Raw genomic sequence first — 23,704 nt, forward strand, 5'->3', positions numbered from 1 at the left:
TTATTGGCTCACAACAGAATTGGAGGAAAATTTAGTACAGACAAAAAAAACCAATTTATCTGCATTTTTTTTTTTAAAACAAAAATACGATCATATAATCATTCATTTTGGCTCAAGAGTACATGCTAGCGAGGTTACTTGCTTTGGCAACTGATCTTAGAACAAACTTTTAGAATTCCATGGCTGATCTGAGCAAATAATTTCCAAAATATACATGTGCCCACTTGCACTGTAGTACTTCCAGTGCATACATTTTTGTGATTGTTTCAATGCAGTGAAAATGAACACAACCACAGCCACGTAATAATACTACTACATACAAATGAATACATTATACACACTCAACACATTTATCATAGTAGCCTACATTATTGCACTTGATGAACAGTTACGGCAGTTTTTGTGCTCAGGATGGAAAAAGCTATTAAAAAATATTTTACAGATCAATATGACTCATGAAATAGAATTTTTGTCAGATTGCATCTTCGTGTTACACAAAAAGTATCTCAAAGTACATAACAGTAAAGTATTTGAAGAATGTGGGGGAAAAGGTTCCCCATTCCTACTTGAATGGCTCATGTCCAATATAGTTTCCACTGTTATTAATTGATGAAATCAAAGTACATTCACCAAGTATAGTGAAAGTTCTTGGCTTTGTATTATGGCACAAGTCAGCAAAAGACAAACAGAAAGAAGGAACAGGGTTCATTACATATTTGATGTTCACGACCAAACAATTCTGTTTTTGATCAGTAAGACAAGTGATTTATACACGGAACCTAAACCAGGAATGATACTGTTTTTCCCAGAGTACTAGAGAGCTCACATAAAACTTTTAACACGTGCCCACTCTTGTGTAATGGCAGATTGTTCTCATAAATAAAACAAAATATATTCACTATTATGGCTTCCAATAAGGTTTAGACCCCTACTAGGGAACATGCACTCAAACACTTGAGTCATGGTCCTCACATGGTGATTCCTTGACTTATGAATTCATTAATTTATTTACATCTTGAGTCGAAAGACTTGTAAATCGGGCAACTCATAAGTCGAGGTAGCACTTTTGGTCAGTGTGCGGACTGTACCGATGATGTGTCAAATGTAACATTTTTTTTGTCCTCATTGTCAATAAGGAGAGAAAATAATGGCCGGATGCGTGGCCCTGAGGGGTCCCGGGGCAGGCCTGAAGAGGGCGGGGCTTATCAGCGGACTGTGGACGATGGCTGCGGGACCCTGCGGCAGCCGTAATGCCAGCGGCGAGGACGCCAGAGTGCACAGAGCAGCTGGGTTGAGAGCGCTGGTCAGCAACCCTGCCGGCAGGGCCTTGGACAACTGCTTCTGCAAGGCCAGCTTTGTCTGCAAGGGACGTCGGAGGGAAGCGCATTTCAAACTGTCCTCATTTTTACCCAGTCATTTTATCTCCTAATTGTAGCCAGAAATTAAAAACGCAAAAATGTGTGAGTATAATTCTTACCGCAAATGCGGTGCTGGGCTGCAGTTTATTAAAGGGTGTGAATTTGGACTTCACCTTCACAGGCTTCCCGGCCAAATGCTCTTTATGTCTCCTGCTGTTCATGTGCTGTTAAACACATTTGGACGACACTTCAACAGGTTTTCAGGATTTATGCTGCGTGAAAATGTTCTTCCACCATTTGTAAAAAGTCTCCGGATTTTGGGGTTACCCGGCAAAACGACCTCTGCGGGTGGACTTCATCTAACAGTCTCTAAATTCTCTGTATGCCATTTACCTGTTTGAGCTGTGACTCAGAGTTGACGGCCACCTGGCACAGGTGACAGTGAAAACGCTGACCGGTGACACCCGCCGCCACCTTGGTCTTGTTGCCGACCATCCGCTGCTTAATTATTCGGCAGGGGCGTCTCGGCGACGACGTCCTCTTCGGCCTGCGGTGCGAGCGGCTGCTGTTGGGGCTGTGCAGCATCTGCTTGTGTTTCGAACCTGGTGAGCGGGGACATGAAAAGTATTTGGGAATTTCAGAGACAGAACAATACAATGTTATTCCACTAGATGGCGGCAGATACTGCTTGTTGCCATTTGTGGCAAAGGATAAAGAATGCAAGCGCAGATATCACACCTACCACTACAATGAGCTTCCAATTGGGAGCTGGAGTTCACCGTCACTTTGCAAGTGGGACAATGGAGCTGTTTTTTGTTGCCTTCCTTATCCTCCACCGCCCCAACCCCCTCCTTGTCTTTTTCCTTGACAACAGGATGCCCTTGAGCGTCGAGTGGTTCTGCCGAAGCGGGAGGTATTCCGCGGCCTTCTAAAGGTGTCTCCTCTTGTGTAGGATTGGGAAGCGGCGGGCTGTGAGGGAATTGCTGGGACAGTTGAGGAGATTGGTTTGTAGAGTCTGTAATGGGGGCGGCGGGGACTGGGGAACTCCCGTGGCGTTTCTCCAGTTGTGCCGTTGTGCTTGATAAATCTGAACACACACAAGCATGACAAACGTGAAAAATGGAGAACTTTGCAGTCATCCAGTAAATGCAGGCGACTATTCGAAGAAAAATCAACAGCAAAATAAAAGTAGGTGATGAAAATTCTCCAGGTGCTTTTTGGGCCTCTTTGCAAGGCGTCGTTGCTTTATGGGAGTAATTAGTCGTGAGACAGAGGCTATGATTGCAGGGCAGGTAATAACTGCTAATCAGTCAGCGGTGGCAGCTTACAAGACTTAGCATCTCATCCTCGCCTGCCTCAATTACCGCTCATCACCTTCAGGAGGGAGAGTGGGGGTCTAAAGCGGTTCATCTTTGCACCCCGCCCGCGTATATTTTCCATACCTGTTGTGTCGTTTGAATTCAAGTCTGTTTGCGTGTCACTTCCTCCCGCCGTCCCCTTCTCTGCTGCGGCTGGCTTGGGCTTGTTCTTCTGTCGGTTCCTCTGGGTCTCCATGGCCTTCAGCTTGCGAGTGTGTTTGTGACCTTTGTAGTGGGCCTCGGCCTGGTTCTGGTCATGAGCACATTTGAATTTCGGAGGTGGTAAAAGAAGTGCAGTAACAAAGTATTTGTACTTTCTTACTTCCCACCACCAAAACACACACACACACACACACAAGAGCAGAACAGTTGAGTGATTTAATTAGTGAGGGGCAGCATGAAGTCAGTTAAGTGTAATCGCTCCATCTGCCTCATCTCTTCGGCTGCGTGTGCAAGCGCGGTGGCTGGGGGACAAACGATAACAGTCAGCGTTTGACTGCGAGGAAGTCCCGGCATGGCCGCCGTCCTGATCATCAATGTCCGCACAAATGAGCGCCCCGTTTGGAGTCGCGGCATCTCATGACCGTCCTCCCGAGCTCATTTGCTCATCTCACCACTGATTCGGTGCGACACAATTTGCCCTCACGTCTGTGAACACTCGCATGACCTCGGAGCTCATCTCCGCGATAACATGCGGCCCTTTATACTGCTAGCTAACAATATAAATGCAAATATGTGTAAAAATGAATTATGGAAGGAAAGGTAGCTACATTAATGTGAATAGGAAGGTCCGATAAGGAGAGGGGAGAGGAACTCGCTGATTGGTTTGCTCTCAGAGGCCAGAAAATGGAAGAACGATAAGAAAAGGCTGCCACGGCAATATTTGAGTGTACAGACAGACCGTATGAAATGTGCAAAATGAGAGCCGGACCACTTACAGTGGAGTTAAAGCGCAGGTGACAAATATTACAGGTGATAGTGGCTCTTCTCTTAGGCGGGCCGATGCCGAAGGTGTGGTTGATCACTGCCTTTTGCACGGGATCCATCTGTGGAAAACAGATTTTTGGTCCAAAGTGCAAAAACCAAGAGATTATTTCTCGTGATCAATTTCATTTGATTATTATCTCTGAGGGCATTTTGTGGACTTTATCTCACCGTGTTGAAATTTGGGAAAAGGCTGAGGGGCGAGGAGGTGCTGATCCTGAGGGGCAAGAAGTGCTCCAAGTGGTTGTGCGGCTGGAGGCTCGCTTGGGCCGATAGTTGCAAGGTACCCAGGAGGGGGTGGACCTGGTTGTGGGACAGCGCACCTGCAAAGAAACACCAGTCAAAGGCTATATATGCCAAGGATTGTCCGAACTCAACGGAAAAGACGTCTTTACGCTTGAAGACCTCGTCAGACTTGGCTGGCCCGAGCGCTATTAAATTATCATTTACACGCACTGCGACCTTTGTCGAAACCCAAGGCAAACATTGGCGAGGTGACATTTACACGCGGTGTGATACAAAGGTGGGGTGTGTGTGTGTTAAGGTGTTAGTCATCAATGACGTATGAAATATAATTTTATTCTACTTGTCTTCATTAAAGGCTCTTGGACAAGAATCAAAGGTTTCAGTGGGATTTAATCAATCTTTTAGAACACCAGAAGCATCAAGAATTGTTTCACACAATCTGGAAGACTTGACAACTGTTAAAAACCAAAGCAATCCTAAGCACTAATCTGCATTCGTCCCCCTGTTTTCGATATTTCTCATTGGGAGAAAAAACTATGAGAAAGAATTAATTGCTATTTTTTCCAAGATTGGTCTCTGGGTGATTCAACATCACAGAGGAAGCGATGGAGGGAAAAGCTGCTTTAGTTCTTTTGGCGGGATCCATTTTGGCGATAACTTATTTGACCTTTTACATGCACTTATAATTAACAAAAAAAAGCTAATGTGCTGGGAAATGAGCACTATCAGCACTGATCAGACGGAGCAAATGCTACGTTATCAAAGACACTTCAAATAAAGCGCTGCCATCTGCTTGAATCGAGATAAGGCGGCCCGATCGAACGTGCCGGTGTGCCGCACGTTTTTGCCGTACAATCCTTAAGTGCATTGAAAATAAAAAAAAAAATCTATCCACCACTAATTCATATGCAAATGGTATTTAAATGAGCAGCTAATCTGTTTATGTACTGAGCTGAGCAAATTGTGGTCTATGTGACGACGTCCTTTACTTATCTCCCTTTGCATGAGTTTCCTAATCAAAATACTCGTAATGAAAAATATCACAGTCACTATCTGAACACAATATTTTTTATACAACCCAAAGGTGCATGAACATTAAGCCTGAAGACTGAAGTGTGCAGTTTAAAGTTAACAATTTCAACGTGAGGTAGTTTCAAATATAACAAGTCAAAATAAATCATCAGCATTGTCATTCCAATTGCTGAAAAAAAATGACAAAAATGGCTTTTATCTAGATCAGATTTAAATTATGCGAGCTAATCCTCAGGGAGGCATTGACATAATTGGCAGCAATCTGCTGTGACATTGGCAATTTTTTTTCCCTTGCCTTAAAATGACTTGGCACATCTGGGGAACAGCGTGGCGCCATTGTGGGGTCACCGCCCCCCACTTGGCCCCTATAAGAGGGGCCAATTAGTCCAAGAAACAACCCCGACTGCCAAAAGCACATTTTCCAAGAAGCACTTGTTCCATCCCCCGAGCGCGCTTACCTAAGAGCATCTCCGCTTGTTTTGGGATTCTTCCGCTAGTCACTCAACTTCTGTCAGTTGAACTCTCATCAGGAACTTTTGGGGCAAATCGCGTCCTCCTTTTGAAATGGCGGTCATCTCAGTCAGCGTCACATTGTGGCTTCCATCCAGAGCGACGGGCGGTACACCTCGCAATTAAAAAGCGCCATGCTTGGCCGGTCCCCGTGCCCTTACCGCCCTCCCCCCCCCTTTTCGGAGACGACGCAGGGAAAGCGGGTTGCTGAGTGTGCGTGAACAGCAAGTGCGTTACTCTTCTGTGTGCGTGAGAACGCTCCAGAGCAAAGGATGGAGCGAGCGAGTGAGAAAGGGAGGAGAGAGAGAGAGAACGAGAGAGGTTGGCTATGAGCAACACCCTTCATCCCCCCCCCTCCTCCTCTTCCTCCCTCCAGCACAAATTTCTATTCAGAATTGCCACCTGCACGCTCCCTCCCCCCTGAGGACACTCAACCATAATGTCTTTCCTTCCCGGGATTACTTGAAAACAATGGGAATGATTTATTAGTGTTCGCGTTATTCTTTGCAAGATGGCAAGCATGCTACATGGCAAAAAAGGAATAGCGGAAGGCGCATTTAAAAGGAAACCAAACTCATTTGCACAACAGATGTGCTAGGATTGGGATGTCATTTATGAGAATGATGACATCAGCGCTCTAGTTAAAAAACTACCAAAATAATTTTGACTTTTTGGTTGTGATATTCAGCAGGGGCGGAGCTAGGGGGTGGTGGGGGGGGGGCAAGGCTATCTCAGGGGAGAGGAGAGAATATCTCCTTTGAGACCGTGGAGCTTATCAAACGGTGTTAAGTAGAAAGTGGTTTGCTCCATTCCCGTTTCCAAAGGGGCCCCCCCCCCGCGAAGAATGACCCCATTAAACCTCATTTCATTCGCGACTGCTCCGTGTAGCTAAATAAAAGGGAATGTTAGTTCAGCTGCGAGAATGGGTATTATTAGGGTCCTTTAATCGCAGAGCAGGCGGAATGACGCTAAGCGTCACCTTAATTGACTTGGCTCGTTTTGTCTCGAGCAAAAAAATAGAAAGGGAGTTTAAAAAAAGAAAATAAAAAAGCTTGTAGAATTAATTGCGTCTGATATGAAAATGCATAATCCAAAGAGCAACATGCTTGAGCTTCCCTTTGCCGACAGGGTGACTGGCAAACTATGAAGTATGACTGACTGACCGTGGCTAAAGGTTATTTTCTGACACATGCGCAAAATGCCAATACGGTTGTGATGATGACAAAATGAGGTCGGAGCAAGCGAGACATTAAACAGCGGCGACTGAATTAATTGAATATTGTGCGGAGCGGCTAAATACGCACGTTGAGCTGATGGAATGAGACAGCTCCCTACATCAACATTAGATGTGGCCTGCGTTAGCTCATTACAGCTTTTGCTTGACAAGAATGGCAGCGGGCGAGGGTGATGAATGGCCTCGTGTCAAAATAGGTGTGCAGGAAAAAAAAATGACCGAGAATCTTTTCAGGAATGGCGAGTTTCATCCAACTAAGGACACACACACACACAAAAAAAAGAAATATAGAAAATGAGAAGTACCTGATCCGACAACCTTGGCCAGTCTGCGTAGTCTCCTCTGGTGGGTTTTGCCCTTATAGTGGATTTGGGCCTGGGCTCCAGAATTGAGCCGGATGCTGCACACCTGGCACACGGTGGCACTGGCGTTGCCTTGACGCCGCTCGCGTTTAGCCCTCGGTGCCACCCTTTTCTTGTCTTCATTTTCCTCTTCTTCTTCTTCTTTTCCATCTGGGGCAGGAACGATGTGCATTGTTAGGAAGGAAATAAAATTGGAACATTTCAGAGGGGTCAGCGCCCCCCGTGGCCCCCCCTGTCTAGCTCCGCCAATGGTTGGTGGGGGTACTCGGTGTAAATAGTTCTCCAATTTGAGAGAAGTGTGAAAGACGCCGTGCCAAACGCTCTCCCAAAACAAAACCGTTTGCTAACAACAATGGCCTGACATTTCTCCCCCCGAAGATCGCCGACAGGCAAGTGAAGAACCAGCCGTAATACTTCACGACCCACAACAAACCCCATCATCAAGATGTGAGCACCCCCAGGGGACAAACATGAATAGGACAAGTCCACACCTTCAATTTACAACTGGAAAAGCCTTTTAGACATGAAACGTCTTCAACTTTGTGCATTGTACGTCACTGAAGTCTCCACAGGGGGGCAACATGATTCCACCGGATTCAAAATGTAGCCGTGTCATTACTATGATGGAGGAGCATACTCACGGTGGCCATTCTTTTTCCAAACAGAGATATCACACAAGAGTGATTGCTTAAGGCTCAGATTTATCTGCTAATAATCTGTGGTGGGCGCCACTGTGTCAACAATACAGCCAGTAGAATGAGGTGTGCATTAACCGTTAATAAAAGGCCTATACCAGTATCTCTGGCACGTGCCAGGGCAATATATCATAGCTACGGTGGTAGTCCAGGTCCTTGGGCTTGGGAAGTTTGGAGTTTGAAAAAAAAAAAAAAGGTTAGTGAGCAGCCATATCCTGGGGTTGAAAAATATGCATAAATTATATTCATAATATTGAGGGAAGAGTAATAAGGAAATGTCATTAAAACAGTTACTAATGTTAAAATGTTTGTACAGTTAATAGTTATCACAGTAGGAGTGTTTTTTTTTTTTTAATGGCTTGATGGTTTTAAGCTCCAGCATCCACTGACAATGTGTGAATGTTGGCCCATGTGTAGCTCAGTTATTTGTTTTAGCACTTTTCATGTGATAATAGCCGCGATTAAAACCCCGGAGTATTTGATCATTCTGCCCGGTCTCCTTCATTTGCAAAAAAAAAAAAAAAAATCTGTTTGCAGAAATTTCAATTTGTCCACTGGAGACATGAAAGCGGAAAGAAAATCTGTTTTGGATAGAATTTATCTGCCTCCGAGCAGCGGCGTGCACTTCAAAGCCAGCCATCCGTCACCGGGATTAATTTGAGTGATTCCGCGTCCTGCCATCGGGCAAGCTGCTGCACAAAAAATGGTGACGGAATAATGGTTGGTAGTTGAACGCAAGCAGGTGTTCATTTAGACCTCGGACACCTTTAACTGTGCTCTCAGACTGCGGCCTTTTATTGTCTTTTTTTTTTTCCCAGATGAATTTGGACTGGACTGGCTGCCAGCCATCCACAGCACCAAAAAAAAAAACCTGTTTGGTCAAACTGTTTTTAAAATACACAACAGTAATTGGTTGATATACAGTCAAGGGTTTTGTAATAATAATAAAAAAAAAAAAAAGAAATAAATTGAAAATAAAATTTTATCCGATCTGTCGATTACTCCATAGAATAATCGACCCTGAAAATATTCAACAGTGACAGCCTGACTGAAAAAGTCTTAACTCAAGAGTTGCGCGTTTGTTAGTATCTTAGTTTGAAGGCATTCGACATTTGAGGTGCACATGCATGCGCTGGCTGCCTGGCGGCATTGTCATGTCTGTAAATATCAGACGTAAGCCAATCACGTCAAGCCGAGGTCATGAAGGCCGATTTATGTCTCTATCTGTTACTGGTGAGTGTGAGCGCCACAGAAGTCACCGCGCGGAGGTTGCGGCGAACCTCGTCGAGCGACACAAAGGAATTCAATAATTTCAACAAAATACAGACGCTCCCCCGAAGCCGACGGTCACAATGAATACTGAGACGCTTGATTAATGCAGAATGACAGGTGGACTATAATTCAAGTTGTCGCTAGGCAACCGTGCTGCTTTTGTGAGAGCACGAGTTTGAAACCCCCGTCACACACGGCTCAATTACCCTGTAATTTGAGCACAAAAGACCAAGAAATGGGACAGTTTCGAGTGAATACGCCACACATAAAGCGGCTTCCCGTAGCTTTTCTCCATAGCAGACTGTCAGCAATGCTAGCAATGAACTTTCGTATGGATGCTAACACACAATGATCCAAAAAGTCATCGTTAACCAAACTAGTATTCATGTCGAGGCCATTATAAATCATCAGATCTGAAGAGCGTCAAAATATTCCTCAAAGCATCGTCCGCCTGCGCGGAGGTTTTATGACGGCGACTAGCGGTCCTGGTGTCAAGGTCATTCGCAAACTCAAATACAGCAAGTGATTCACGCTGTTAGGTAAGTGAGTGGGAGTTGTTAAGTGGATACATATTTTTAGTCGCTCTGTTTCCACCGGGACACTCGACATGAGCAAACGGTGCCAAATAAGTTGGAGATGAGACGCACATCTTCAAGATGCCCCCCACACTCACGCATCTGTCCCAGCTTGACATTCATCTGGTGGACACCTCGCAGTAATCAGCAGATAAAACACAGCACTGTGTAGCTGGAGATTAACTGCGGTGTTAAACAAAGAGCTTGAGCAGGTTTGGGACATGCCAGCTCTTTAATTAGACCTCTGCTATCTGACAACGTTCACCAACACACACACACAGGTGCAAACACACACCCATTGTTGCTTCAGTTTAAACAGTATAAAATATCAAACGCAGAGTAGCGGGATTTTATTTTTATGTAAAGTGACAATTTACTCCTCTCTTACTCCAAAACAAAACTTTTGAAATGAGGAAAATAGCACTGATGTGATATTTTATTTATTTGTTCACTCGTAAGTCAAAGCAGAAAAAAAATTGGCGAAATCTAGGTCACTTGTATGTCAAGGCATTGATGTATTTATATATCTTTTCTAAAAATGTGTATTTATTTATGCAGTCATATCGGACAAAAAGCGCAAGAGAAGCGTTCCTGCCGTGTTGGCTACCTGGTAACAGGACACACAGCGGGGGGCTAAACGAGCGGCCCACCTCACGCTGGTGAAAACCCTTGGCGAGCGTCCAGCAGAGTAAAGGACATGCGACCGAGCCAAGGACAAGAGAGGCGCGGCGGGAGAGGGGAGATAAGAGGTTAGCGAGGGAAAGGCGGCCAACGCCAAGAGGAGAATGCGTTTGGTTGGTTGATAAACACGGTGAGGGGGAAATATTAGGACAAAGCCCGTGATTTATATTGTGATGCAAATAGGCCTGCAATGGCCGGAGGGATAAGACAATTTGAGTCAAAACCAGTAAAGGAAAAATTGCCTGAAAAATTCTAATATTGGAAGGGATTTTTTTTTTTTTAAACTGTAGGGAGGAACTGTGTTCCAAGCAAGGACAACAGAAATTTTGGGCATCTGTCACCGACCATCTGGGTGGACCCTAAGGCTGCTAAAGGGATGTGACCTCTGTTTAAAATGGAACACAGTCCTTCAACTCCCACCGGCCACAATATTAGGAACTACTCATTCGGAATTTTCTGTTCTAGGTTGATCTACGCCGTTTCGCGGGGCGCATAAAATGTTTCGGTGGTCCGGATCTGTACCCCGGGGCCTCGGGTTTCACATCTGCAGACGAGGCGATACAAATGACACAGAAGACGCTTTTATTAGTCATCCTCATGAGTCATCCGTGCCTCCATGTTTTTTTCCACCCACGACTATCGCTTCACATGAAAAGCATACGGTCGGTTCGCTCGGCCTGCCATCCCTCAGCGTTTGTTACGAAGAAAAAAACCCCCGCGGCGGAATCTAAGCGTCCGTTTATTGAGTGGGACGGAGACAGTCAGTCATATCAAATGCATCCCGGGACATGTCACACTGCACGCATCCATTATCAACGTGGCAACGTTGCCGTTCCTGGAGCTGTCAAGGGGCACGGACGAGTCAGGAAGTGTCATAACCCGGCTATGCCCTGAGATTGTTTCCAAATGTAAACGCGCGTTCACACCCTTGTATCTCTGCCAAGAGCACTTGAATAGTTGTTGGCTGAAATTCCACGGATGGCTTTTTATAGCCAACTCTCTGTGGGATTTACATATTCAGGACTAATAATGGAGCCAGGGTACTTACTGCGCCGTATTGACATTTAGCAGTGTGATGTTTGGAGCGTTAATGTGTCTATTAATAATACTAGGATATACTATGTGCTAACCGGTCACAACATTAGGTAGACTTGCTCAAGCTAGCACTTGGTTACATTATTAATCATTAGGGCCCAACTGATTCTGAGATTTGGCAGAATATAATTGTGATCATCAAATAGTTGGTATCATTTCAATTAAAATTCAACATTTCAATTCAGTGAGCCAAACTCCTTATTGCTAAAGCCATCCGAAAGAATAGCGGGGGAAATGTGGGTCGCGTCTTTATTCTGAGTGTGGAAGGAAGAAAGGAAGGAAGGAAAGAAGGAAAAGTGACAAAGAACAAAATCCAGTGGATGGTGAACGGTTACTCTCAACTTGCTTTATGGACGTGTCGGTAAATAATAAACAAGCAAAACTATATGTGTATCTGTATTGTCTTGTTGTTCTCATTCAGCCATTAGTTATCTAAAAGATGAAATGATTTGAACCTTCAGTGAAAACAGGTGAAGAAATCCAATGCGGTATTTTTATTTTCAAACCAAATCATCCCCGACGCATGATAAGATCGCTCACATTCCCAGAAAAGCCATCCATCCTGCAAAATGTCTTATCTATGCCGACTCCTTTTCGGAGCCTTGACAGGATAAATTGAATTGATTTTTTTAATTAGGTTCATTCTCTGGGTAAATGGGCCTAATTGCCTGAATTATCACACCGGATCCTTAAGGTGCTTTGGGTTAAGCACAAAACGCATTGCCGCTGCAGTACACCATGCGGTCGCATAGAATCAAATTCTTATCAGGGGACGAACACATTTTCGTAATTAAAAGGCGATTCGAACGTTAGCAGATAATATGCTAATGTCAAGATTTGATCTATGTTAAGACTGGTAGGTTTTATAAAAACAATCTAATGTTTTGCAATTATGATTTGATGTGTTCAGTGAATGTAAACAAAGTGAGACCAAATCTAAAATGTCGCTGTGTAAAATACTTTGACCTGCATTGTAAATTCATTCGTGGACAGAAGAGAGATGATTGTAAGTGGCCATTTAACTACCTATAGTGGGTGCCTCAGTGTGTTTCACTTATGACTGGGGGGAAGAGTGTGTGTGTGTGTGGGGGGGGGGGGGGGGGGGGGGGGGGGAGCGTCACAAAAATCAGCAGAGCAGTGAATTCCCTAATTTAACGGCCATTTAATTTGGTCTGCAGGGCGAGTCTTTTGTGTCGGGTAGGGATGGCTTTTAAAAAGGCAATAGAATTCAACGATTAATGGCAAAATTTGTTGACAATAGAGGGCACCTGTCAATTTCTCCCGCGTTCCCACTTTTACAGGGATGGTTTTTTTGTCATTTACGTTTTCCGTCTAAAAACAGACAATAACGTTGCAAATTTCAAATGTGTGTGTGTGTGGGGGGGGGAAAAGGGCCACAATTCGCATTCGTCGCGCTTCATTTTTCCACTCGGGGCTCCAGCCAGCAGCAGAGGTTTATTTGGGGGCGGGGTCTCCCCACCCTCACACCCCAAGCTCTATCTTTGCTTGTGAGCAGCAGAATAAAGATCACAGTTATCAGTGCACGGGCAGACTGTCATGTGACTTGTAATGACACAGCCCAAAGACGAGCCATTACAATCTCTGAAGGGAGCCTCGACACAAAAATCCATTTGGCCGTGTCTGAGGTGGGGGGTGCGAGTATTTTGCGATAAGCCCGCGCATCGTTTGTAATTTCGCGACTCACGCTCTCCGTTTGAAATATAGTTTTGGAGATAACAAAGACAAAGGTGCTTTTTTTTTTCCCCCCCTAATTTTGGTAATTACGTTTTTTTTTTTTTTTTTCGAGGGGCGGTATCCTACCAATCGAGACATCTGGGCGACGGGGGGGTGGATTTCGCAAAGCTGGCCGGCGGCGAAGCACACGCCATGACCGAAAATGGCTGCTCGAAGCACACGGGTGGACGCACAATTCCATCATTGTGTTTCTCGTGCACATTTGTACGTGTCGAGCCTTTTTTGTTTTTGCGTCATTTCATGTAAATGCCAAATACGAATCGACAGCATATGATGTTTTGCACACAAAGTGATCAGTAGGGGCGGCGAGTCTATAGACGCGGCGAGGGAGGGGCGGGGGCTATACTGCAGCTCAAGCTGCTCCCATCGCAATCCCGTTACACTTGGTTAGTCTCAATTTCACAGATGATGTTCTTCACCGAGACCGAGTCTGGAAGTCAAACGCCACGACGCAGACGAGACGCAGGAAAAAATTCAACTTCATCGCAACTGCGTGGCTTAAAAGTCATCGGCAAATGTCATCCTTCGGCCGGGGCGGGGCAACGAGGAATGCGGCGCTCCGCGGCGAATGCCGAGCAATGAGGCAGCTGGATACAAATAGGCAAAAATTAAATACAATTTATTATTATGGATATTTTTGAATAATATAAACTACTTTAAGTATAATTCATTTGTGGAAAATATATAAAATTATGGATTAGTCTTTTCTAGTTAAATAAAAGTAGGGTAAAAAATGTACATTCAAAATTGAAAATATGTGACTTAATATTACAATAAATATATTTCTACTATTAAAAGCACAAATTCCTTACTTGCATAAAATTATATACTGTACTGTTGTCCATATGAAGGCCTTTCACTTCATAAATACCTGACTGTTACTCTCGAGTAAATTACAGCAAGAAAAATGTTACATAATATTTTCATATTAGTCAATTCTATACAATCATTAGCTGAAATGCACAGTTAAATAGCAAAGTAATCATAGTCATCTTTTAAAATCTTTGAAACAAACCACAAACAGACACACGCTCCTATTTAATAACAATTGTTCCGACACAATCTCCAACACACACACGATACAATTAGCAGCGTGAATTTCTCACGCACATTTTCACAAACCCATTTTGACACAAATGAGCTGGAAAAAGCCCTGCAGCAGGACTCGCCGATATATTTATGATTTCTGAGCAAAAGAACGTCTGCGAGTATTAAATCCACAGCGGGAGGATTCGTATGTGAATTAACTCTCAGCGTTACGCTCAAGCTAAAATTGTCACAATACAACATGGTATGATATTCTGTGCTTTGCGGTAAAATATGCGTCATCTTCGAGTGTCGACGAGCGAGGCCCTTAAGCGTGCTCACACCTACGTCCCAAAAGACGAGCGGCGGGCAGGTGAAGCAAAGTGGTGAAAATGACAACATGGCTTTGAGGAGTGGGCGACGGATTTAATGAATCAAGGACCTTTTGTTCAATGTAAGCGGGGGGGTGCTCGGAGAACACTGCCGGGCGTCGTTTGGAGCCATTTAGCCAATGCAGAGGAGGACGAGGGACTGGAAGGATGATGATGATGATGATGATGCGGGGCGCTTAAGTGGGCCTTCTCGGGTCGAATCGATTTTGAGCTCACGGTAATCACGACCACACTATATGTATGAAAAAGGGATGTCTGCGGGATCTCTATTAGCAGATTCGATGTTTGAGGCCTTTTAGAACATTTATTTAAGAATCAAATGCTTTTACGGTGGCCCACCAGCCGTAGGTTGCTCACCATTGCTCTACACAAAGCTTTGATTACAAAGACACATTTTTTCCATGTAATATATATACATATCCTTAATCCTAATTTAATATCTGTAAATTAAATTTGAGCATTTGGAATTTTTTGGTGGGTTTGTTTTGTGGAATTAAATGGCAAAATAGTAGTAAATGTTTTAGTGAATTAAATATTGGCAATTTTAAAGCAAGGCACGTCTTCACACGACTGAACTGATTTTTCTTGAATAAATGATAATCATGTTGAATAAAAAAATACATTTTTAAATAAAACAGCAACTCCCAAAAAATTAAAAACTGAAGCATGAGCATCCTTTTTTTTTAGAAAATATCAAAATGGCTTAAAAGGTGTAATAACAGCACGCTTATGTGGTAGAGTAAGTTATCCGACAGTGCTAATCTGCATGTAAATTTATTCTAGTTGCATTTAAGCACAAAAATATTATTATTAGTATTATTATTGATTAGTTTGTCTGAGTCCCATCAGCCTATTTAACGTGACATTTGTATTAGTTTCGAGATCATTTCAGTCCAAAATGACCAAACTAGCCATTCTCTAGAGAATTAGTCACAAAAAATAAATATGTATACACAGAAACAGTATAAATGTTTTAAAAAAAACAAAAAAGTATCTCCTACCGACAGGAGGTGTCCCCTCGATTTTACCGCTGCTGATGTCCATTTCCTGGCTCTCGACCTAACTGAGCCCGCGCTCAGCTGCCTCCTCCTCACTCTCTCCCTCTGCCTCCCTCTCTCTCTCCCTCGCTCTCTTCGACACATCCAACATGGCAGCGATGTCGACGCTCGTCAGCAAGTCTGCCATATTTGATGTGTCATAGCCGCCCCACCAACTAATGCAAATAAACAGTTAATCTGATTTATGATCAATTAGGCAAAAGTTGCACGGCACGGACACGTCAAATCCTCCGCAGCTGTCACTGCTTTTGTGTGCCATTGCTGATCCCACCCCCCCCCCCCCTCGATTAACATAGCCCGGCCATGTTCATAAAGCGCATGCCTGCAGATTAATTCAGGAGTTAACCTGCTTCGGTGAGTTGCGGCTCAGCTGTCGGCCATTTGGTGATGGATGAACAGTGGAAACATACTTGGAGTTTGAGCTATGTCCTTCTTATTGAAGTTGCTACATGACCCCCCGGCGTAAGGCTGCTCAGCCTAAAAATAAAGGCCAACACGCTTATGCTGGCCTACAAGCGGCAACAAGGGTCTTTTTTTTTTTTTTTTTTAAATGAACCAAAACAGGCTTGGTCCATTTCAAGAAAGGCCGATCAGGATTGCTCTCAGAACTAAATTTAGCAGGAGCACTTGGCGGCAACATTAGCATAAGTGCTCACTTTTTGTTCCGCACGAGTAGCAGGCCCGCGACACATTTCAATTAAGCCCGTCGCTGTGGCAACACTTGCCGCTCCTCTAACAGACATCGTGCTCTTCAAAATAAACGTCTCACCTTCAATGAAAAGCTCAAAAACAACATTTACAATTTCCTATGGCTTCCTTAGAGATGCCCAATACAGTCCACATCACATATCAATATCAAATTAATTACAAATACTTACTTACACATATTACACATAAATCTATACTATTATTATTGATTTGAAAATCTGTGTGCAGCTGCAAAAAGTAATTTATTTGGCTTTCGGGGGAAATTTGTGTCAGCTCAAAATGCCATATAACCTTTGACCTTCTCTTTTGAACGCACACGTCCAATTGTTTTTATACAACTTTCTGTGACACTCTCAGTCTCTCTGTTACGCGGCATATTTGCTATTTTATGCGTTCATTTGTGTTTCCTGCGCATTTCGACACTGATCGGCGGCTCCACCGCGCGATCTTTCATTATAGATAAGAGACAATTATTGTCGTACGTGGCTGATGGGATTGTTATCTGCGCGCACCTCCGAGCGAGGCAATCCAAACGCCGCGTGCTCGTGCCCTTGCTGCTCACTGACAATTCTTCCAGCCCCCCAAAGGACAAACACGATGCATTAGAAGGCATATTTGTCTAGATTGATATTCGAGCTTTTTACTGCACAGGGGGCTAATCTGAAACAACCTTGTTGTTATGACAACCATTAAGGCCACTTTTGCTTGTCCATTTTGTTGCGCAAAATGAACACAAACAACAATTATCACCGGTGGAGTAGAGAAAGGGGTAAAAGGGGCGAGAGGGGTTTCTTCCCGAGTCTTCCGCCGCTGCCATTCACACAGGCCAAGCATGAAATGAGTTCCTCTCTATGACACATGGTGATTGACAGCGGCGCAAATGAGAAATTATTTACTGTGAACAGAGCGGGCCGCCTGCTCTTTGGCAGCGATGCTGCATATCTTGGAAGCGAGTGAAGAAGATGATGATGATGCATCATCACAACCACTGCAGTACAGCGGATGGGGGGGACGGTCATTATGATTCCCATGGAGACGCGACTTGATTTTGGTAATGGATGTGCCATACGTTGAAGCATTTACAGATATTTAGAGGAACTAGTGAAGTGTTGGAACAGCAAGTTGGTACTGCAGCTGTACAGACATAAAAATGTACATTTACAGATATTTAGAGGAACTAGTAAAGTGTTGAAACAGCAAGTTGGTACTGCAGCTGTACAGACATAAAAATGTACATTCCTATTTAGTGTGGCCATCAGATTCTAGTTCTTAAATGTTTTCAAGACATTTCTATATATGCACAATTATTCATTTTATTTTGATATACATAAAAAAAAAAAGATACGACGCCTGGATTGCAGTGAGATGCTGCTATCTAGTGGTCAAACATGGTTTCTACTACAGCATATTTTGCCGCTGCATATAATTCAGGTCTTTTTTGGTTTGCAGAAATAAGCCAAGTTGATCATGAGCCTTCATACAAAAGTCTACAAACCCCAACTTTTAAAAAGAAGTAACATTTTTTTAAAAGATTTACACAATACTATGGTTGCACAAGTGGGCACACCCTTGTAAACTGGGATGTGGCTTTTTCTTTTTTTACCCGTTGAGTTGCACAGGTTATAGGTTATGCTATTGATTGAAAAAGTATTAAAATAATTTTTCTTGCTCACAAAACCAGCACATTTGAACAGGAGTGTGTTGACTTTTTATACCCTTTGGTGACATAGCAGAAGACAAAGCATAACTTATGATCTTGCATGAGCTTTATTATATTTCATGTGTACACCTTATTTCCACCATTCTCATTTAAATCAATGACGATGACATCAACCTCCATTAAGACGTTCCTGGAAACAAAGTCTATTTTCTGGTGATTGCTGAAAAGGGAAGTCAATGAAAGCTACTACACATGGTATGTAACAGTATATAATATATATAGTATTCATGTGTGTATATAAATATATATACTGTGTTTTTATATACACATAAACATACATAATATACACACAATACCCACGCAAAGATGGGAAGAGACAAAAATCATCCACCAAAAAAAAAAAAAAATCAGAAGACAGTTTTGAAATAGGAAGTGATGAAGATGAGGAGGGAGGTAGATAGATGGAAGGAGACCAGTCAGAAGGGATCATCCCGCTTAGCTTGTGATTCTTGTCGTTTAAAAAAAGAGGATTTTAAATTTCAGTTTTAGAGCAGATTAGGAGGAGGCAAGGGCTGCCTGTCCTCCAGTGTTTCTTTTCTTAAGTGTTGTCCTGACGAAGGCTCTAGTTGCCGCCGCCGCTGCCACCCATGGCGCCGCTACAACAACGGCTGCTGCGGCTCTGAGAGGCGGTGTCGTGCAGATTCACTCCCGCGCCGGTCCGGCCTGCTTGGCCGGCGCCCGTCTGGGGCTCGTTCTTTGGTAGCTTGTTGGCTGGGATTAGACCAGGACGCAGGTTATTGAGAAGCAGCAAAAATCATTTTCCATAACACATAATGGGACTACATTTGTTTGTGGAACTAAAAATAAGAATTTAAGCAAGCTTAAAAGCCAAAAGCAGCACAAGGCAAAAATAATTCAACAGTTGTTTAGGTAACACGATGCTGATTGAAGTGCTTTGACGCCCTCTTGCGGCCTGTAGATATAATAGCAAACTTTTCCAGTCTTTATTCCATACTAACATATAAAATAAAAGGGCTTTTTTTATTACATATAAAAAATTTAAAAAACTACTTACCAATAGCCATAAAAATATCATTGACATTGAGTGCGGTCTTGGCTGATGTTTCCATGAAGAGGAGCCCGTTTTCTTCAGCGTATTCTTGTGCCTCCTGATGCTCCACCGCTCGCTTGTCTGCGATGTCCGCCTTGTTGCCGGCCAGAGCGATCACGATGTTTGGGTTGGCTTGTCTCTGCAACTCCTTCACCCAGTTTTTGGCGCGCGCAAATGTGTCCTGAGGACCGACAAGCTTTACTTGCCTTGCTGTCGCTCGTAGCGTTAAGTACCGTATACGATGCGTTCCAAAATTCCCAGTGCCCTCAAGTTTTTCCGGATTCGAAGCGTCGCTTGGCGGATTTTTTTGCCTTCATTTGCGAGCAGATAAAGTGCGGTAAAAAAAAGAATAAACTGAGTCATACCTTGACTCACACGTTTGTTCCGTGCACAACGTTGTAACTTAATTTACTTGTATAAAATTAACTGATGGGTATTTTTATGAGTCAAATTTGGCAGTCAAATTAAAAAAAAAACTACTTAGTTGTAACCATTAAATAAAAAAGATAACTTCTTTTTTGGTCCTTTGTGAATTACAGGCAGAATATGTTTAACTTTACTTTTTTCCTGATTATTTAGGGATATTATAATTTCATGATCATTGTCTTATGTTTTAATATGCAGGGGGAAAAAAACAAATCTGCAAAAATATTCGGCCCTAAAATTAAAATTCTACTTTGAAGTAAATTGAAATGGCCTTGATCCATTCCAGCCCCCAAACCACTACCATATTTTATTCATTATGCACGTATTATTTTTTTTTTATGCAGTGTTGAATTGTGTGTGCAAACCGTAAGGGTCGCAAGTGCGACTCACCGCGTTGGTGATGTCGTAGACCACGATGGCGGCCTGAGCGCCTCGGTAGTACATGGGCGCCAGGCTGTGGTAGCGCTCCTGGCCCGCCGTGTCCCATATCTCAAACTTGACCGTGATGTCGTCCAAGCTGACCGTCTGGGTCAGGAAGGCCGCTAGGTGGACAAAGTACACAAGCTTGTTGGAAAACATTGACGAGAAGAAAATAACCAACCTACTCTCAAAACTAATTAAAACAAATGAAATTTGAAACACCAAATATAAAAACTTACTATCCAAAACAATTACAACCACACATAAACCATGTGTGATCTTACCTCCAATGGTGCTCTCTTGGAATTCATGGAACTGGCCTTTGACAAAGCGCAGCACCAGGCTGGACTTGCCCACTGCTGACTCCCCCAGCAGCACCAGCTTGAACTGGAAGCTCTTGTTGGCCGCTGCCGTTGCTCCGTTAGGTCTGCTCGCGCCTCCACCGCGTCCCGCCATTAACAAAGATGGATGAGGCTGTTTACGGATGGGGCGGCCCCGGGCTGGAATGAAACCAGACAGGCGACTCAGGCACTGGCGGTGAGTGAAGTCGATGATCAGACTCCAGAAGGTGCTGCATGAATGAGAGGGAGGGGGACAATGATTACCTTAGATTTGACAGATTAATGCAGTATTCAAATAATTGTTAGTTGCAGACATACTATTTTTGATTTGAGGAAAATACAAAGACGGTTAAAAACACATGTCACTTGATTTGTTATACATTGATTTTATTGAAGATGTCGAATTGTTTACAATAAAATTTTACGAGATGTCAAAATGTTTTGCACAAATTTAAAGGCGAATTTCTAACGTTGTTTTGGGTGGAGATGCTAGACAGCTTTACACAGAATTTATTTATCGTTCAATTTACATGTTTTCTACATGTCAGAATGGGCCAGGTTGACCGCGGTGTTTTTTAATCCGCCATAGTGTAACAATTTATTTTCTCAATCTTTTAGGAAACTATTTTTGCCTAAAGATGACATTTTAGTCATAAAGAAATGTAAATGTGACGAAATAAAGTCATTTATATAGTGAACCTGTTCTGTATTTACCTTATGTTCGGTCCAGGGTGTATCTAAACAATACTGTCGAATTAGCTGCGATGCTAAATCCTGTTAGCAGCCTTTTAAGCCGTCGTTTTACACGAAAAGTTCACCCAAAATACTTAAATCACCGCGCCAAGGTTCTTACCAGCAACGAAAGCTTGGTCAAAATTCAGCAACGACCATGCCAGCCCTCCGTAATAATCGTTTTAATGCTTTTCTTGTGGCGGAGTGTTTAATAATGTTTCACTTCCGCCTTGTGGAACATCTTCTTCTGCGTCGTCTGTCTTTACCAGTACTGTGCGCGCTTCGCACGCTACTGCCCACAAGTGGTGAGGTTGGGATTGCAAATATCCCTTTACCACATTATTTTAATGTTATAAAATTAAAGACATTAATAAATGATATTCCTGAATTTTAATAGTAAGTAACGTTAAACTACTTGAATTAATTTGAACTCAATTAAATTATAAATAATCAGAATTCCTTCCTCAACTCCTGCCAACAAACAATTGCATAATAAAGAAATTTTATCTAAAACCACTCCAACAGACGACTTAATTGATAAATAAACACCTTTCTATTATGTACTAGCAAAACCGGTTTAACAGCCATAAAACAAAGACGTGTATCTTAAGCCCCACCCCTTTACACTGCTTTCCCCTTGCTGCCAGATAGCAATACATACATAAAAAATGTAAAGTATTACAATTCAACTGTATATTTTTGGGGAGTCAAAAAATATAATATTTTTGATCATTTCCATCAATTGGTGCAAAAACTACCCACTTATCTGTAAACTTCCTATTTTCTCCACCAGATGGTAATACATGGCCGGATATATTCCAATCCAATTACTGTCTGTCTTCCTTCAGATTTCTGTGTCGGGAGGCCTGGGAAATGTCCCACATCGTAAATTCAAATCATTTTCACATATTTGGACGTGGACTGCATTTATGCCTTGGACCTCGCAATTGTTATTCAAGCATCTTTTATCCTAATGTAAAATATTGATTGTGAAAATGACCGAATTAGAGGCTGCATGAGCGTCAGGTCAGCAGAGACTTTGTATGGGGGGAGGTAGCTGGGAATATTAATAAAGTTCACCTCGGGGGAGGGAACTTTGATTCTGGTGCCACCAGGCTGGATGCACGCAGAGGCCGAGCTTCTGAAATGCCACTGGAGCACTGGTGGGAGGGTGACGGAACAACAGAGCAAAGATCACGTTGGACCCTGAGGTGAATACCACTCAGCGGGCCTCCGTTTGCATGACAACATCACAGCCATCCGTTTATTCATCGTGGAAAAAAAGGACGTCCTGTTCATTACACGGTTTGTAGGTCGCCGTGAGGCAGAATTACACCGAGTGAGTCGGTGCAAAAGTCTACACACCCCTGTTCAATCTACAGGGAAAAAAAAAACCAACAACAGAATGTTCATGAGGCAGCTTTAGCAATGATGAAGCAAATGAGGAATGCTGGCAGCACATGAAAACTAAATAATTGGCCGAAACTTGCACAAGACTTCCTGCAGTCTTTATTCATTACTTGTTTTAGTATGAAACAGAATGCACGGAATCATCCAATGGAGACTTTAACAATGCATCCATGTGCATGTTTAGAATCTGACATCTGTTTTGTACCCCCCCGCCCCTCCTCATCTTTCTTTTTGAACTGCAGTCCAAGTGCATGGAACACGTCGCCAATGTGAACACGGGATTACAAAAGCAGGTGTTGGAAGAGGGGAAGGGGGATGTGGGCGGTTGTAACGCTGTTACTGCAGCAACCTGCAACAACAGTGTCTAAAATTATTTCTGGGTGTGTGTGTCTTGTGTAAAATGAATAAATGAACACATAGTTTTGTCCCTGTAAGTGTGAGCATCACAAAATTTTTTTTTACCAAAAACGTGAGCGGTACCCGAGCTTCACACGGTTACCATGGCGACAGGAGAGCAACTGCCCTGATTGAACGCGCCGGCCTCTAACCTCCGCCTCTGATCACCGGCGCCCCACTTGCACTGATTGAGGTCAAACTATGCCGAAGTAGTAGCTTATAAAAAAATTAAAAAAAAGTGAGTTCCTCCAATTCAGTCATTCACCATCCATCCTTGATCACATGTGTCAAAGTCGTTGCTTCCAAGGTTGTAACGCGCCTTTCTTCAACAGCCATAAATATGTCAGCATACATTTCGCCCAACAAGACAAAGCATGTCGAACATCCGAATTCATTAGCGGCGTCGGCAGCCGTCCAAACCGACACACCCGATCGGCTTTTGATGTATTGTGTATTTTAGCTTATTAAATATGATTAAAACATTCGCTTTGAAGAGCAAAGATGTCATTATATTCCTCACCGGAAAGAAAAAGGCGGTCTGGCTTATCTGCCGACAGACTTTTTTTTTTGTTTTGTCATTAAGCAGCGACGGCGCAGGGGTTATTTTCCTCTAAATTCCATGAAAGTGAATTGAAGCAAGGCCTTATTAAGAGATTATGGCAGGCAAGAAGCTGAAGCCATCACGCTTCCACCCTGGTGGTTCTTCTCAGCCTCAAGCTGAGCACAGAAGCGACTCGTTTAACATTCCACGCGTGCACGGCAAATAAAACACTCTCATCGCTCGTGTGGAGTCAGGCCAATTCGTTTCTTCTTGCGCTCGCTCCACCGTCCACGTCAAGAGAACCTTTTTGAATGTGTGATGAGTCA

The 23,704-nt window shown here is 43.3% G+C and overlaps 2 protein-coding genes across 4 annotated transcripts; both read right to left on the reverse strand.

Moving 5' to 3' along the window:
- Window positions 1–9: 9 nt before the first annotated feature.
- Window positions 10–15,745, reverse strand: LOC147039503 (zinc finger protein 385B-like). 2 transcript variants are annotated; one of them, XM_085904123.1, is made up of 9 exons: window positions 15,577–15,745; window positions 7,028–7,234; window positions 3,872–4,023; window positions 3,655–3,762; window positions 2,801–2,966; window positions 2,101–2,445; window positions 1,752–1,960; window positions 1,478–1,582; window positions 10–1,359 (listed from the first exon to the last, which is right to left on the reverse strand). In XM_085904123.1, the coding sequence occupies exons 1-9, from the start codon at window positions 15,617–15,619 to the stop codon at window positions 1,129–1,131; spliced, it is 1,566 nt and encodes a 521-aa protein (XP_085760249.1). In that variant the 5' UTR covers window positions 15,620–15,745; the 3' UTR covers window positions 10–1,128. The 2 variants fall into 2 exon arrangements, with proteins under 2 accessions (XP_085760249.1, XP_085760250.1); XM_085904124.1 differs by lacking the exon at window positions 1,478–1,582.
- Window positions 15,746–18,073: 2,328 nt separating this feature from the next.
- Window positions 18,074–21,294, reverse strand: LOC147039504 (ras-related protein Rab-5C-like). 2 transcript variants are annotated; one of them, XM_085904140.1, is made up of 5 exons: window positions 21,153–21,294; window positions 20,243–20,529; window positions 19,929–20,080; window positions 19,077–19,293; window positions 18,074–18,772 (listed from the first exon to the last, which is right to left on the reverse strand). In XM_085904140.1, the coding sequence occupies exons 2-5, from the start codon at window positions 20,412–20,414 to the stop codon at window positions 18,624–18,626; spliced, it is 690 nt and encodes a 229-aa protein (XP_085760266.1). In that variant the 5' UTR covers window positions 20,415–20,529; window positions 21,153–21,294; the 3' UTR covers window positions 18,074–18,623. The 2 variants fall into 2 exon arrangements, with proteins under 2 accessions (XP_085760266.1, XP_085760267.1); XM_085904141.1 differs by having other exon boundaries at window positions 21,014–21,162.
- Between the last annotated feature and the right edge of the window lie 2,410 nt (window positions 21,295–23,704).

Source organism: Syngnathus leptorhynchus, chromosome 22 (assembly GCF_054491065.1).
Source record: "Syngnathus leptorhynchus isolate UIUO chromosome 22, UIUO_Slep, whole genome shotgun sequence".
NCBI lineage: Eukaryota > Metazoa > Chordata > Actinopteri > Syngnathiformes > Syngnathidae > Syngnathus > Syngnathus leptorhynchus.

What these genes read in the sequence shown, in the direction of transcription:
- LOC147039504 (XM_085904140.1), bottom strand. Translation starts at nt 20,414, where the DNA reads ATGGCGGGACGCGGTGGAGGCGCGAGCAGACCTAACGGAGCAACGGCA. An exon ending in CCAAGAGAGCACCATTGGAG is followed by an intron (nt 20,081 to 20,242) that starts GTAAGATCACAC and finishes TTGTCCACCTAG; the next exon opens with CGGCCTTCCTGACCCAGACG. An exon ending in TGATATTTTTATGGCTATTG is followed by an intron (nt 18,773 to 19,076) that starts GTAAGTAGTTTT and finishes GTCTAATCCCAG; the next exon opens with CCAACAAGCTACCAAAGAAC.
- LOC147039503 (XM_085904123.1), bottom strand. Translation starts at nt 15,619, where the DNA reads ATGGACATCAGCAGCGGTAAAATCGAGGGGACACCTCCTGTCG. An exon ending in CGAGGGGACACCTCCTGTCG is followed by an intron (nt 7,235 to 15,576) that starts GTAGGAGATACT and finishes TTCCTGCCCCAG; the next exon opens with ATGGAAAAGAAGAAGAAGAA. An exon ending in GGCCAAGGTTGTCGGATCAG is followed by an intron (nt 4,024 to 7,027) that starts GTACTTCTCATT and finishes GTTTCTTTGCAG; the next exon opens with GTGCGCTGTCCCACAACCAG.